General features: G+C 39.6%; 1 protein-coding gene across 6 annotated transcripts in view; it reads left to right on the top strand.

The window, feature by feature from the left end:
* Positions 1–12,312: 12,312 nt before the first annotated feature.
* LOC116463465 (glutamate receptor 2) overlaps positions 12,313–15,946 on the top strand; it is a 133,807-nt gene continuing 130,173 nt past the window's right edge. For 5 of the 6 annotated variants that reach the window (XM_032146584.2, XM_032146583.2, XM_032146586.2 and 2 more), the window contains exons 1-2: positions 12,313–12,810; positions 13,346–13,486. In XM_032146584.2, the coding sequence (XP_032002475.1) occupies positions 12,723–12,810; positions 13,346–13,486 (229 nt within the window). In that variant the 5' untranslated portion in view covers positions 12,313–12,722. The remainder of the gene's footprint in view (positions 12,811–13,345; positions 13,487–15,946) is intronic. The other variant, XM_058434655.1, reaches the window with a different exon arrangement.

The following is a 15,946-nucleotide window of genomic DNA, read 5'->3' as shown; positions in this document are numbered from 1 at the left end:
TGAAGGTGTCATGATTGCCAGCATTCATTTTTACTGATGATAGCATAGGATGAAGATGGACTTCAGGGAAATCAGGTTTCACTTAGTTGTTATGAATATAGTAGTGATTTTAGATATTGCATCTATTCAGCTGCTTTTTCTGGTCCTAGAGAACAAACACAGGGAATATGAGAAATTAAAACCTGTGAGCATGCAATTAGGGATATGCATGGGAGAAGAAGAAAGATTCCTTGAAGTTTTGAATGAGTCCCTCCTCTTCTGTAGTAGAGGGAAATTTATAACTTGTGGGAAATCTAAATTTTCTTTTTAAGTAAACAGAGTTTCCAGTGCCAATTAAATGCTCTACCACACATCTCTAAGATAGTGGTATTGGTGGCAAGGACTGAAATCCTGACACATAAAGACATTTATTTAGACATAGATGAAGCTGGGGGTCTTAAAACTCCAAATGCCCCCATATTTCTGTGTAAGCAGAAACAAATCTTTTAATTCTCTTAGAGAATAATCTCTTATCTGAGGGAGAAAGAAGAAAAAACCTGATTACATATGGGACAGTTGCTTCCCAAGACAAAGTGAATTCTTTCCCATCCCAACATCTCTTATTGTCTCTAGGTTGATAATAAGAGCTCTATCCCACTCTGTCAAGAGAGGTACAAAGATTGTTCTGGATGTGATGGTCTCTATAGCAATTCAATTAATACATTATATTGAAGAAACCATGTTAATTGTACCTGGTGAGCAGAAAATAACAAGTTTCTCAGATGTATTAGTAAAAATATGTGTGATTGCAGTGGAAGAGAAATCCCTCAGAAGTTAGAGGTCTGCTTCACAGGTGAAGTTTTTTAAGTGCCCAGTAATCTGAGGCTAGTACCTTACACCACCCATCACAATGCTTGGTAGGCTTCTTTGGATTATGCAGGCAATGTGTACCACATTTGGGCATGCTGCTCTTGTGTCCAGAATTGGTGGGTTCTTGGTCTTGCTGACTTCAAGAATGAAGCCTTGGACCCTTGCGGTGAGTGTTACAGCTCTTAAAGCTGGCACGTCTGGAGTTGTTCATTCCTCCTGGTGGGTTTGTGGTCTCGCTGGCTTCAGGAGTGAAGCTGCTGACCTTCGCGGTTAAGTGTTACAATTCTTAAAGGCCGCACGTCTGGGGTTGTTTGTTCCTCTTGTCCAGAGTTGTTCATTCCTCCCAGTGGGTTAGTGGTCTTTCTGGCTTCAAGAATGAAGCTGCAGACCTTCATGGTGAGTGTTACAGCTCATAAAGGCGGCACGGACCCAAAGAGTGAGCAGCAGCAAGATTTATTGTGAAGTGCAAAAGAACAAAGTTTCCACACCATGCAAGGGGACCCGTGTGGGTTGCCACTGTTGGCGCAGGTGGCCTGCTTTGATTCCCTTTTTGGCCCCACCCACATCCTGCTGATTGGTCCATTTTACAGAGAGCTGATTGGTCCATTTTATAGAGTGCTGATTGGTCCGTTTTACAGAGTGCTGATTTGTCCGTTTTGAGAGTGCTGATTGGTGCATTTACAAACCTTTAGCTAGACACAGAGTGCTGATTGGTGCATTTACAATCCTTTAGCTAGACAGAAAAGTTCTCCAAGTCCCCACCAGACCCAGAAGCCCAGCCAGGTTCACCTCTCACTCTGACACATTTATTAGGAAAAATCTGTAGGGCAGATAGATGAACTGAGAAAAATAAAATGTAGCAGCAGGTTCAGGCTATGGTGCAAGCTGACACTTGAGTCTTGAGGTTCAGTAGACACAATTGTATTGGAGGCAACTGGGGCACACAGAGATGCTAATGGAGAGCCTATGTCACACTGCAAGAAGAAAGTCCCAATACAGATGCCCAGTGCTTGAAGTCAGACCTCCCCTCTGCTGGCATCTGGCTTGCCACTGGGTCCTGGTATATACTTGAGCTTCTGTCCAGAGGACACCACATAACTGCAACCTGATCTTCCCATCCTGAATAAATGGGCATCTCTGGTCCATTTTACCCTTACATTTGGCATGATCATCAATATACCATTGTAAAATAGAAATAGAATATACAGATGTTGGCTTTAGCACATCTAGAAGACACAAATTGTATAAGACAGTAGCTCAGACTTCCATCGTACCTTTTCCTACAGCCTTGCTACCTCTCCTTTAAGGTACATTATGGCCCCTTGGGTTGTTCCCTATTATTATCTGTTAGTTTGCAAAGTTGGGGGAAGGGCAGGCTTGGTTTAGGAATGGTTATGTATGTTGTATGAGCACCAGCTGGAAGTGGATGGCTGCTACAGAAAACCTCACCCTGGAGTGGCCGTGAAAGACATTGGTAAACTATATTAGATGGCATATCATGTTTTTCAACTTTATATGAAGTGAGAAATTGCCTAAATCAGGAAATATATGGACAATGGCTAATGGGTTGGTCAGCTGCCAAGAGCTGGAAAGAACAGAATTGAACATTTGTGGCAAGGAGATGTGAGACAGAAGTATATGGATGCACACAGAGAGTGAAGACACTTATGTCCTTCACAGATATCCATCGGAGGGACAATCATTTTGGAAGAGAATCTTAATCATGAATAAGATGGCCTATCCTGTGGATGTCAGGCAAACTCATTGCCCAGCCACAGTTGTTCTCTTTGTAAGTCCACATGCAAAACGGCTTTGGCGGCAGCAGGGATGGAAGTTATGTCTGAGGTCAACAGCAGATTCTTCTCTTGTTAAGACTAAACTACCTAGGGCCATTGCTGGTTTGCCAGTTTGCCAGCAGTCATGACTGACAATTTTCTGATGGAAAATAATTAATGACATGGTCACATTGGAGAGGATCATCAGAGAGGGGAAGTGTTTTGTTCTCACAGAGTAGACACATATTCTAGATGTGGATTTGCCTTTCCTATACTCAGTACTTCAACTGGTACTACTACTAATGGATTAATGGACTTTCAGAATTCATTACCATGGAATCCCTTGCAATGTTGCTTCCTACCAAGAAACACATTTTAGGGCAAAGGGACTATAGTAATGGATTCATGCCCCAGAAAATCACTCATCGAGCTACATACTCCATCACTCTAAAGTAATGGGCTTGATAGAGTGGTGGAAGAGCCTGCTGGTGGCTCAGTGTTGATACTAGCTTAGAGAGAACACTCTAAAAGGATGGGACACTATCATAAAGAATTAAAGATATTCTTTCAATAATTGTGTCAGTAAATGATGCAGCCTTTCCTAATGAGAATGTAAACAGTTTTGGAACTAGGGAAAGTGACCCCACTCACTGTTACATTCAAGAGTGTACTTAAATAATTTTTGCCTCATGACCCTAGAATCTTGGTTATGGTTGATTTGGTGATCAAGGAAGGATGTTTCCACCAGAAAAATGGCTATGTTCTAGATGAATTGAAAGCTATCTATCCCTTATCCATATCGGGCTCCTTTTGATGCGCAATGAACAACTGAAATAAGTGTCTCTCTATTGCCTAGGTAAATGATACTATGAGGGGAAAGATGGCCTATATAATAGAAGAGATGAAGACTACATTTGGAACCTGAGAAGTTCACTATTCAGTAGCATGCCTCTTAGTATTCCTTTGCCCAGTAATCAGTTAAAAAAACAAAACATCTCTAGAAACACAATAAAAATACAAACATCAAGAACTTGGATCCTGCAGGAATGAGGGTTTGGACTATACACATCAACTAAAGAATTCTGTCTAACTAAGATGTGTTGACAAAATTAATGAAGATATGGAAGGAGTATTTAGTGAAAGTGGCTGTGATACCATTTTTTATTATTTAAATTTCATTGTGATAAGAACACAACATGAGAGATACCCCCTTAATATTTCAAGTACACAACTTATTATTGTTAACTATAGGTGCAATGCTGTACAGATGATCTATAATTTGTCATGCCTAACTGAAACTTTATACCTATTCTACAACAACTCTTCATTCTTCCTACCGTCCGGCCTCTGCGAACCATCACTCTACCCTCTGCTTCTACAAGTCTGACTATTTTAGACACCTCATATAAGTGAATCATTCAGTGTTTGTCTTTCTGTGACTGGGTTCTTGACTTAACATCCTCAACATTCATCTACTTTGTTGTAAATGGCAGGATTTCATTCTTTTTAAAGGCTGAATACTATTCCATTATGTTTATGTACCACATTTTCTTTATCTATTCATATATCGATGGTTGCTTTCACATCTTGGCTATTGTGAATAGTGCTGCAATGAACATGGGAGTGCTAATTATCTCTTTGAATTTCTGATTTTTATTTTTTGGTTATATACCCAGGAGTAAAATTTCTGGATTATATGGCAGTTATATTTTTAATTTTTTGAGAAAGCAATATATTGTTTTGCATTGTGGCTGCACCATTTAGCATTCCCACCAATGGTGTGCAAAAGTTCCTGTTTGCCTACATCCTCATTAATATTCATCCTTTTAAAAAATATATAATAGCCTATAATAGCCATTTTAACAGTTGTGAGCTGATATTCCCATATTGATGTGCATTTCCTTGATTATTAGTGACATTAAAGATCTTTTGGTATACCTGTTAGCCATTTGTATGTCTTCTTTGGAGAAATGTTTATTCAAGTCCATAGCCTATTTTTTTAATCGAGTTATTCCTTTTTTGAATACTGAGTTGTAGATTTTGTTTTCATATTTTGGAAATTAGCCCTTTATCAAATATATAGTTTGCAATATTTTCTGTCATTCTATAAGTTCCTTTTTTTACTCTACTGAGTGTTTCCTTTGCTGTAAAGAAGGTATTTAGTTTGATGTATTCCCACTAGTCTATTTTTGCTCTTGTTGCCTGTGCTTTTGGTGTCATATTCATGAAATCATTGCTAAGACCAATGTCATGGAGTTTTCCCCCTAGGTTTTCTTCTAGGAGTTTTACAATTTTGGGTCTTACATTTAAATTTTTATTGCATTTTGAGTTGATTTTTCTGTATAGTGTAAGATAAGGGTCCAATTTAATTCTTTTGCATGTGGATATCCAGTTTTCCCAATGGTGTCAAAGAAACTGTTCTTTTCCCACTGTGTATTTTTGGTACACTTGTTGATCAGTTGACTGTATATTGGTGTATTTATTTCTGGGATCTCAATTCGGTTCCATTGATTTATGTGTCTGCCTTTATGCTAGGACTGTGCTGTTTTAATTATTGTAGCTTGTAATATGTTCTGAAGTCAGGTAGTGTGAGCCTTCCAGCTTTGTTCTTTTTTCTTATGATTGCTTTGGCTACTTAATGTCTTTGTGTTTCTGTAAAAGCTTTAGGATTTTTTTTGTTTGTATTATAAATATCATTGGGATATTGATAAGGTTTTCATTGGATTTGTATATTCCTTTGGGTGGTATGGACACTTTAACAATATTAAGTTTTCTAATCCATCAACAAAGACATCTTTCCATTTGTTTGTGTCTTCTTTAATTTCTTTCATCAATGTTTATGGTTGTCAGTCTATAAGTTTTTACCTCATTAGTTTATTCCTATTTTATTTTTTGAAGTTATTGTAAATTGGATTGTTTTTCTAATTTGTTTTCCAGATTTTTCACTGTTAGTATATAAAAACACAACTGATTGTTGTATGTTGATTTGATAATTTGCAGCATTAATGAATTCTTTTATTAGTTGTTACAGGTGTTTTTTGTTGTTGTTGTTGACTCCTTTGGGTTCTGTACGAAGAAGACAATGTCATCTGCAAAGAGATATAATTTTACTTTTTTTCTTTCCTGTGTGGATGCCTTTTATTTTTGCCTAATTACAATGATTAGGACTTCCAGTACTATGTTAAGTAGAGGTTTTGAGAGTAGACATCCTTGCCTTGTATCTTACTTTAGTGTAAAAGCTTCCAGTTTTGTAACCATTGGGTACGATGTTAGGCATGGACTTTTTATATATGGATTTTATTATGTTAAAGTAATATCTCTCTATTCCTAGTCTGTTGAGAGTTATAATCACAAAAGCATTTTTATAAAATTTTGTCAAATTCTTTTCTGCATCTATTGAAATGATCATGTAATTTTTATCCTTCATTCTGTTAATATGGTGTATCATATTAATTGATTTTCAATAATTGAACATGTCTTGCATCTCAGGCATAAATAACACTCAGTTCCTTTTAAATGTTCTATCGTTTTGTTAAAATTCTCATTTTGATCATGTATTGTTCTCCGGAGCTTGTTAAGCATTTTAAAAATAGCTGTATTTAATGCTCTGTAAGGTAATTCATATATCTCCATTTCATTAGGGCTAATTTTCTAGAGTTTTACTTTGTTCTTTTGTTTCTATCACGTTTGCCTGTGTCTTCATTTTCCTTGACACTTTATGTTGGTATTTACGCATTACAAAAAATTGCCATGTCTTACAGTCTTCACTGATTGGCCTTGAATGGGAGAAAATCTCCACCAATCAGCCTGGCCAGAGATACTGTGGACATTTAAATCCTTCTTGTTAGTCCAAACTGCTGTCACTGTTCTTGAGCAGCCCCAAGGCATCTAGAATCTCCTGGGTCCCATCTGTGCTCTGAGATAGGTGAGACAGAAACCATTCCTTTGGATAGCACCTGGAGAAGCTGGAATTTTGAATTCTCATTTTCGATACAGGAGGGAGGGAACTCTTTTTCCCCTCAGGTAGAATCCAGGAACTGCGGTTTTCCACCCACTTACTCTATGCTGAGCTGGGTGGATGAATTGTGTTGAGTGCCTGTGTTGCTAGTTCAGACTGCCGTGCTTGTTCCAGGAATCTAGCATATGCCAGATCCTGTGAGGACTTTAAGACAGAAGCCAGTCTCTTGGGTTGCATTCAGAAAAGTTGGAGCATTGTTATGTGAAATCTAACTCTTTCCCATCCTGGGAAAAACTGAAAGCTGAGGGTTTCGTCTTGGTCATAGGTTGCTGTGCTAGGTGTGAGGAGTATAGTGAGAGGGTGTCTGGAATTTTCCTGTTGGTTTCAGTGTCATTCATTTCATGCTCTCATCGAGTGCAGGAGCCTGTCTACTAGTTTTTGAATGTTTCAAAAAAGAAATTGGTCTGCAAATTATTGTTGAATCAGTGTGTCTAATTCCACCATCTTGCTGATGTAGCTCCCTGGTGATTAACAATTTAAGTCTTGTAATCATCTACAGAGATAGAAAATATGACAGCCACGTTTTATGCTATTTATTTGTTTACTTCCCCTCTTATTCTTTGCTTTTGCATGTTACGAAAAACACAAATGGAAGCCTGCTGAATACTTTGATGAGCAGCCTGTGTAATTTCTGTTTTTACTCCTTAAGTGAGAGTCAAATGTATTTATTAAAAAACAAAACAAAAAAAATGTATGGCAGTTAAATTACATAATTTAATTAAAATACTATGTAGATTGATAACCTGTGAACAGAGAATGGTTGAAAAGTATGTCAAATGTTCTGGAAAGGATCAGTAATACAAAGAGACAAAAATGCTCCATTATGTGTGAGGAAGACCATTGTAAAATAGTTAAGAAAAATCCTCAAAACTGAACAGGATTTAGCATTCTGATCGCTTCACACTATTCTTAAGTTCTCACTTTACTTTACAGAAACCAAAAGGGGAAATGATTTAGTAGATCCATGCTCAAGGTAAGGGCCTTGGTCCTACTTTAAGAAAGTGGAAAATGATTATACATTTATCCATATTAAATCAAAGCTGGATTTTAAAGGTGGCATGTGTCTTCTTTTTTTAATTGTTTTGCTTGGATTTTTTTTTCTTTAACTAACTTTTTCAAGAAATGGTAACCATCATGAGAAACACTGTAGTCTGATGAGTCTCAAAATTAACTTCCACATGAGGCCTCTTCCCTGAATTTTAGAATCAGTGTTAAGTGCTAGCACAATGGATAAGTGGATACAGCCCACTGACCCTGTAAACTCAACATGTCTAAAGCTGAACTCATCACTTTGCCTGCACGTCTTCTTTCTAGTGTTTTCTCCAAGCCTTGGTAAAACCAACCTCTTGGGCACTCAGCCTAGTATCCTGGAAGTTGGCTTTGTTTTTCCATCTCCTTTACCTTCATTACATACAAGTGCACTAACAAGTTTTACTAAGTTTTTATCTTAAATATTTCCTAAAACCAAACTTTTCTTCCTACCTGTACTATTACTCCCTAAATCCTTACTCTCATTACTCTCACCAGGAATACGGCCTTCTAACTGGTCTCCCTACATTCAATATGTTTCCCTTTAAATACATTTTCAAATAGCCTCAAAAATGTTCCATTAAAAATGCAGATCTTAAGATGTAAGCCTCAAAATGGTTCTCTTATCCTATGGGATAAATACATAGTTTTTGTTATTGTCTTGTGTGTTTCTGCTGCTCCTTTGACACTTCCCTTTCTAGAAACATCGAATTCCTTGTAATTCATGGACCTCACACATGCTTTTGCTGAAGTCATTGTATTTCCATGAAGTGTTCTCCACTGTTAATTCTAACCCTCCACCTACTAACCCTTACTTGACTCAGTTTAGGTCTCAGTCTTTGAAGACCCTTTTCTGTCCTGAGCTCCAAGATATAATGAGCATTATAGATTTTTTATTGCTGTCATAATATTGCCTTAATAATTTGTCTACCTTTCCCATTTCTTATTTCTCTCATCACATGATCTTCATTATTTACTTACTTAAATTCTGGGAACTTCATGAGAAAGGCATCTGTTGCGTTTACCATTTTATCCACCCTATCAAGTACAGTATTTGAAACATAGTGGCCCCTTAATATATTTTTTGAATGAATGAATAAACTGAAACTCTATATTTTCCAATAAATATTTCTGGTATAGAATGGCTGTCTATAGGGATAACATTAATTAAAAATAATATAATCAAAGCCCTTAAACAATCAAAAATGAAAACCATAATTATTTTTCCATTATGAACTTGATTTTAAATTTATTTTTAAAAATCTTACAAAAGCCTAGCTTTAGCTATACATTGTAGGGTCACAAACTTTATCTTATTGAGTCAATGATTTAAAATTTTGTTACAAAAAGGTATAATAAATTTATATTAATCTGAATAACCATTTTCATATCATTATTCTTTATCTTAAAGAACTAAAACTCCCCAGAGTGAATATCCCTTTTTTATTTATAGCCCTGAGTAATTACAGTCCTCATGTTTCCTTCTTTGTTTGTTTCTTTTGCTCTGTATCAGCCAATAGAATCTTATGTTTGAAACATGGGTTTCTTCTGCAAGAACTGCTATCCTTTGCCATCTTCTGCTGAAAGTAGGGGGACACTCATTTTTTACTAATGCTGCATTGCGTATTAGTCTTTCAGATGTCCTACATTTTAACAGTCCCAGAGAATCAATAAGAAGGCAAGGAGTGAACTCCACTTTGGTCAAACTACTTCAGTAGGAACTGCAGCACTGACATTTATAGCTTAATTTTGATAATAAAGTCAGCTAAAAGTTTGCTCTGCCAGTGATTTCAAAACTGCTAACCAACCACCTAACTAGACTAACAAATGATATGGTGGATCACATTTTTTATTTCTTTAATTTTTTACTGGGACTTACAATTCTTGCAGCGGAAGCAATAAAGTTTTACATAATTGCCAAAATTGAACAGCAGAGGGCAGAAAATAGCAAACTCTGTTTCTTGTAGCACACTATTCTAGTCAACTGTAGATCTAGTAGTTTGAAGTTTTCAAAATTGATTAGTGATCAACTCGAAATACATATTCTTGAAATAGGAAGTTGCTACATGAAAAAATAGAGCTGTGTGCATTCAAAAAATAAATTCCAGTATTTTTCCATGTATTTGTATAAATAACCTTTTACTGCAGTCAATTTAAATTTACTACCCTTATATTGACAGGATTCTGTGCTTGAAACGTACATGCTATTAAAACACTATAAGAAATTTGAAAAAGTCTCATGAGTGATAATATTAATAAAATTATGCTGATATAGGAAGTAAGTTTCCAAATATGTGAAAGGTCTATACATAACTACCTTGTGAACATAGATACATAGAATAGCAGTTGAATTACAAGTAATGCTTGCTAATATTTTTATTTCTATCTTATGTATAAATTGTAATTGGCCACTAGACAGTAATATTTTTCTTGAGCTCTTACGTATTAGTTACTATACTCTGATTCAGCAAATTCTTATTTTTACAGCATTTGTTTTTTATAGAATGTAACTCAGTCAATTTTGAGTTCATATCTGCCCTTGACTTTGAAATAGGTTAGGATGAAAATAGTTTGAAAACATTCTTATTTTTTAAAATTCAATTCACCTGAACTCACATTTTAAACATCACATTTTTTTCATATTCAAGCTTCCTCTCTCTCTGTCCTCACTCTCTTTAATTCTAAGTTACCTTCTGTGAAATTAAAGTTTTCCTGTGGAAACAAGTGAATCGAGAAAAAGAAAAGAACTACAGAGGTATTTTAAATTTTGCTCTGTTCTGTTATTAGTGCTTTTACATTAAAAATTTTAAATAGGGAATAATTTCCAATCATTTTTTATGCCTTACATCACAAATAATGATTAAATATGTATGATTTATTTATACTTTATGTTGCAATTTTGAATGTATATGTAACTTATCTCATTTTTTATTTTTTATCGATTTATTGTAATTTTAATTAATTTTATATACTATTTTTATTATTCAATTTTTTAAGGTTAAATGCATTTTTATTTAGAAGACCTACTTTATATACAGTGTGGAGTACTTATAACATACTAATAAAATTCTAAGGGATAAAATTAAGAGATATTTTAGCCTATAGTTTATAAGCTTAATAATAGATTACAGCTATTCTCACTTCATGGTTTAGGACTACATCAAAAAGAGGGAAATGTTATAATTTGAAATGACAGCGATATAGGATCCAAGAGCCATAGAAGCCACTTTGCTCATCATCATTTTTAAAATGGGGAAATTGAGGCCAATGTGATTAAGACGCAAGCATAAGATAATCCAGTCAGCAGTGAAGCTGCAAGCACAAGAAGGCAGCCTGATAGACTCATGGCATTTTGGAATACTAGCAGTTCTCTTTTCAGTACTGTAAGCTCCAATCTCCCTCTTCCTGGAAACAGTTCCTTGTTCTCAATCTTTATTTGTTTAAACCACTAAAGACATGCAACTTGGTGAGGCTTTTCTGAGTCCTGAGAGGGAATTATCAGAGCAGGTTCCCAGGAATGGGCTTGTAAAAAGCACCCTGAAGAACAAAAATTTCACACGGGGAAGTCCAGTCATCCATCTCGCCATCAATTCTCTTCCTTCAAACTTTTAATATTTAACCTCATCTTTCTTTCCCAGTGGCCCGCGTGTTCAGTAGAGCGAGGTGGCTTAGTTTCTTTAGGCAGTGATTTTTCGAAACCCAGGGCCAAAACGCGATGGGGAAACAGATTTCTAAGTAAGTCTCTGGTAAAGAATCTGCACCTCTGGCGTTTCTACACTAGCTTCATCTTCTAATCACTTTCCTTAAACCGGAGTCTGTTGCTTTCAATCTGCATAAAGCAAGGGCTTCTAGGAAACCAAGTCTACATGACTCTACAACGGGAGGGATTGCAGTGAAAGCTGCGAGAAAGACCCATGCGCTCTGTAACTAGGCAAGTCAGCATCACAGCCCAATGGAATATACTCTAAAGATGGGATTTTCATGCAAAATATTTAGAAGATTCCATCTTGATCTCATGTGCGGCTTAAGCATTTAAAGATAGAACTTGGGGTTCTCCCCAGATCCTAGCTACATCCCATGAAGCCCAAGTGCACAATTTTGGAATATTTCCTCCACGGTGCTTTGCTTGCTTGTTTGCTTTCCGCTGGGTCAGGTGAGGTGGATGACAGGGCTTCTGTATTGCTAAATGGGTTTTCACATGAGATGGAAGACAAAAATCAAAATTATTTGTAACGTAAGACAGCAGGGCCTGGTGAGAGGACGCTTCGCCTCCAACAATTAGCAATTCGGCTTCTACACAGCAGCCGGAAATCAGCTTTGCTGCATTTGGTCCAGGTTGGAGCATCTCTGCAGCAGCTGCAACAGCTGCACGAAGGTAGCTCCGGGCGGGGAGCGAGGCGCTGTCCTCGGTGCTGAAAGGCCGAGGCGCGCGGTGGGCGCGACAGCCCCAGAGACCGGAGGTCTCGCGGAGGGACAGCGGCTACGGGCCCCAAGCTGTGCTTTCTCAGCGCCGCGCACGCGACGCGTCCACGGCGGTGCGGGGTGCCGGGTGCCGGGCGCCGTGCGGGGGAGGCGGCGCGCGCGCCCGCCGCCTGCCGCGAGTCGCGCACGCGCGCCCGGGACTGCCTGCCCCTCTCTGTGACTTGCCTGTGTGTGTGCGTGTGTGTATGTGTGTGTATGTGTGTGCGCGCGCGCGTGAGAGAGGAGAGAGGGAGAAGAGAGCGCGAGAGAGGGTGAGTGTGTGTGAGTGCATGGGAGGGTGCTGAATATTCCGAGACACTGGGACCACAGCGGCAGCTCCGCTGAAAACTGCATTCAGCCAGTCCTCCGGACTTCTGGAGCGGGGACAGGGCGCAGGGCATCAGCAGCCACCAGCAGGACCTGGGAAATAGGGATTCTTCTGCCTCCACTTCAGGTTTTAGCAGCTTGGTGCTAAATTGCTGTCTCAAAATGCAGAGGATCTAATTTGCAGAGGAAAACAGCCAAAGAAGGAAGAGGAGGAAAAGGAAAAAAAAAAGGGGTATATTGTGGATGCTCTACTTTTCTTGGAAATGCAAAAGATTATGCATATTTCTGTCCTCCTTTCTCCTGTTTTATGGGGACTGATTTTTGGTGTCTCTTCTAACAGCATACAGATAGGTAGGTACCCTTTGTGCTATGCTTTTGAATTGTGCATAATTTGATGGTAATCTTTGTTCACAGTGTACAAATTAATTCATGTCATGTAGACTTATGTCATACCTTGACTGCATTCCAGATTTAAACTACCTAGAATATACATGTTTTTCTTAGGATGAAGCAAAAGGAAAAGACTATGCCTTTGATACAATAGAAGAAAAGGTCCTCTCATTTCGGATCCCCAAATTTTATTAATTCTGCCTTAGTGACATTTTCCAGTTTGCTCAGATTTTCTTGGGGTCTGAATGCAAAGCTTGTGATTACATGGAAAGGTGAAGGTTTCTGGCCACCTACCTCGCCTTCAGACTCTCATCTGGGTGTTGACCCCTTGGCTACCTTTTGGATATTCCACCCCCGCTGTCCGAGTCCGTAGATGTGTTTATTCGGCCTATTCGCTTGAATAAGAGACTCTTGGACTGTTGGGCGCTAGCGCGCGCCCCTCCTTTCCCTCCCGGGCACTGACACTGTTCTCTTGCTTGCTGTTTGTTCTTTGCAGGGGGGCTATTTCCTAGGGGCGCCGATCAAGAATACAGTGCATTTCGGGTAGGGATGGTTCAGTTTTCCACTTCGGAGTTCAGACTGACACCCCACATCGACAATTTGGAGGTGGCAAACAGCTTCGCAGTCACCAATGCTTGTAAGTAATGAATATTCATGCCTTTCGGATGCTGCACGCGGAAGACTAGAGAGTGTGAGTGTGTGTGTGCGTTTCTGGGGTAGTGTGTGTGCGTTTCTGTGTGTCAGTGTGTGGGTGTGAGTGACTGCACACGCGCGTGCGTGTGACGGTGTAGAGAGAAGGTGGCTGTAATCTCAGGGACCCCCGCTGGCTGGAGGGGGCTGAAGAGAGAGGGAAAGGACTTCAGGAGTGCGCGCATTAGGGAGCCGGGGTGAGGGTTGGAGCTAGGGAGGGCGGCTTCCTTGGGTTCACGGGGTTTTCGCTCATCTTGAGTGTTTCAGGAAAAGCCCTCCCACCTCGCTCTCCGTCGTGCGCCTGTTGGCACCCTGCCCACAGAGAACACGTTGTTCCCCAGGGCGCGCAGTCGGGCTGTTAGACAAATCTCACGGGGGACTGCCGGAGCCCAGAGGCCTCCTGCCCCGGCAGCTGCAGCTCGCGCCGGCTGCCCTCAGTTTAGATCCGCAGCGCCTGCTGGGCTCACCCTACGGCCCTCGCGAGCTCCACGTTCTCCTCTTTGGGACAAGTTGCTGAAATGGGTCTGGAGTTGGGATCGGGGCTGTTACATAACGCCCACCCGAGGGGCGAGGAGCGGGGCTGACGCAGGCTCAGGCCGGCCGGGTGGCGTGGGGGTGGCGCGGGGAGGCGGTGGAAAGAGGGAGCGCTGTCAATTTCTCCTGCTCAGTTGCGCTTCCGCTTAAGTTGGAGAGGGCGAGGCCGCCAGGGGCGCCGCGGTCAGCTTGCCAGCCGGGCGCGCTTTGTTCTCAGGTAGCTGGGCTCCAGCAGAGGCAGCCGGGGAAAAGGACTGGAAAGCCGTGGGATCCGGCCGAGTTTGAAAATCTGGAGAAGTCGCTGATCAGCCATTTTAGTCTTTGCAGTGCTCCATATTAGCCCTCTCACTCCGCGCAGTGCTCCGGGACTCGCTGGGAAGCTCTGTGATGGGTTCAGATAAAGTACTAGAAACCAAACAATTAGGAATCTAAAAGGATTGGTGTGGAGGCCAGAGGGCTCCGGTCCTCGCGCTCGCTCCCCCGCGCAGGCGTGGGCAGGCAGTCGCGGCCACTGTGCCTTCCTGCCCTCTTCCCAGCAGCTGCCATCATTTCCTGCCGGCTGCCCTGAGGTGATTCTTTCCTGCCCTAATATTCGCAGTCTTTATTTCATAGATAACAATTTGGGGGAGATCCGCGGATGGCTCATTTCCCACTTTGGCTACAGAGCTTGGGGAAAATTACCACAGGAAAAGCCCAACTGCAGCTTTCCCACGTCACACAAACAACTGGTAGCCATCCCTCCTCCCTGTTTTAAGCTTTAGTCATATATTCCGTGATTTAGCTTGATTATCATATAGGGCCCATCATCAACTCTTGCAACTACTGTCACCCGGACGAATGAAGAAACAATTTTCTTAGACTGATAGAATAGGGGCATTGTGTGGTAATTTAGGATTTAATTGTTTCTAATGGATCTATTTAAGAAGGTTTCACTGCTATGTATTTTCTCCAAATGTTGATGCCAAGTAAGAAAAGAAAGAAGGGCGGGTGTGGGGGTAAAGAACGAGAGAGAGAAGAGGAGATTTAAAGTGGATTTGCAGCTTTGAAAAACGTCCGTAATAGAATATCTCAGAAAATTTTAGTACATGACATACAAAGAAATCGACTTAATTAAAATTTGAAGGCTTCTATATTTGACCTATTTACCTAGCAGATTTAGACTATTCATTTGATATCAGTAAGTTCCAATTTTTCCTGAATTACAAGTTTGTCATGCAACTGTTCTGAGTATCTAACTGTGTATAATTGTATACTTCTGTGAAAACGCTTTGAAAAGTAATGAGTCCTAAGGAACGACTGTGGGTATAGGAAGGGCATAGGTTTTAAATGTGAAGTGAAAGTATTGACAGCTGTACTTTTTGAAAACAGTCAATGATTGCCAAGTTCACTCATTGGTGAAAATAATGAGAAGAACTTTCTGAAAAAATAACATATGTCCATTGACAAAATGAGTATTCCTTGATTTCAACAAATGCTAAACTACTGTATTGGGGCTTTACAAAGATAAAAGACTGTGATTAGTTTAGGTTATTAGGTTTATATACTCATTCTCAATATTTTTGAATTTTTAAATAGAAATTTTTCTGAAATAAAATATATAGCCAGAATATGTGTATATATTAAACACACATGCAAATTCATATATCTGCAGAGTGAACACATTCATGTAATCAACATGTGTATTTCTTCTAAAAAATTACCACACAATTTAAATTGTCCATAGTTCTGAGAAGCTGGAATAATCAAGTATTCATTTGCACAGTTTTTTCCCCTCCTCAGGAAGTGAAGCTAAAATAAGTATGTTCACATTTCCAGAGCCTAAAATTACCCCTGCATGGATTATTATAGTAGGATAGTAAAACAAATTATTTTC

Source organism: Hylobates moloch, unplaced genomic scaffold (assembly GCF_009828535.3).
Source record: "Hylobates moloch isolate HMO894 unplaced genomic scaffold, HMol_V3 SCAFFOLD_37, whole genome shotgun sequence".
In the NCBI taxonomy this organism is placed as follows: domain Eukaryota; kingdom Metazoa; phylum Chordata; class Mammalia; order Primates; family Hylobatidae; genus Hylobates; species Hylobates moloch.
Note: the sequence above shows the minus strand (reverse complement) of the source record. Positions and strands in the feature narration are given on the sequence as shown.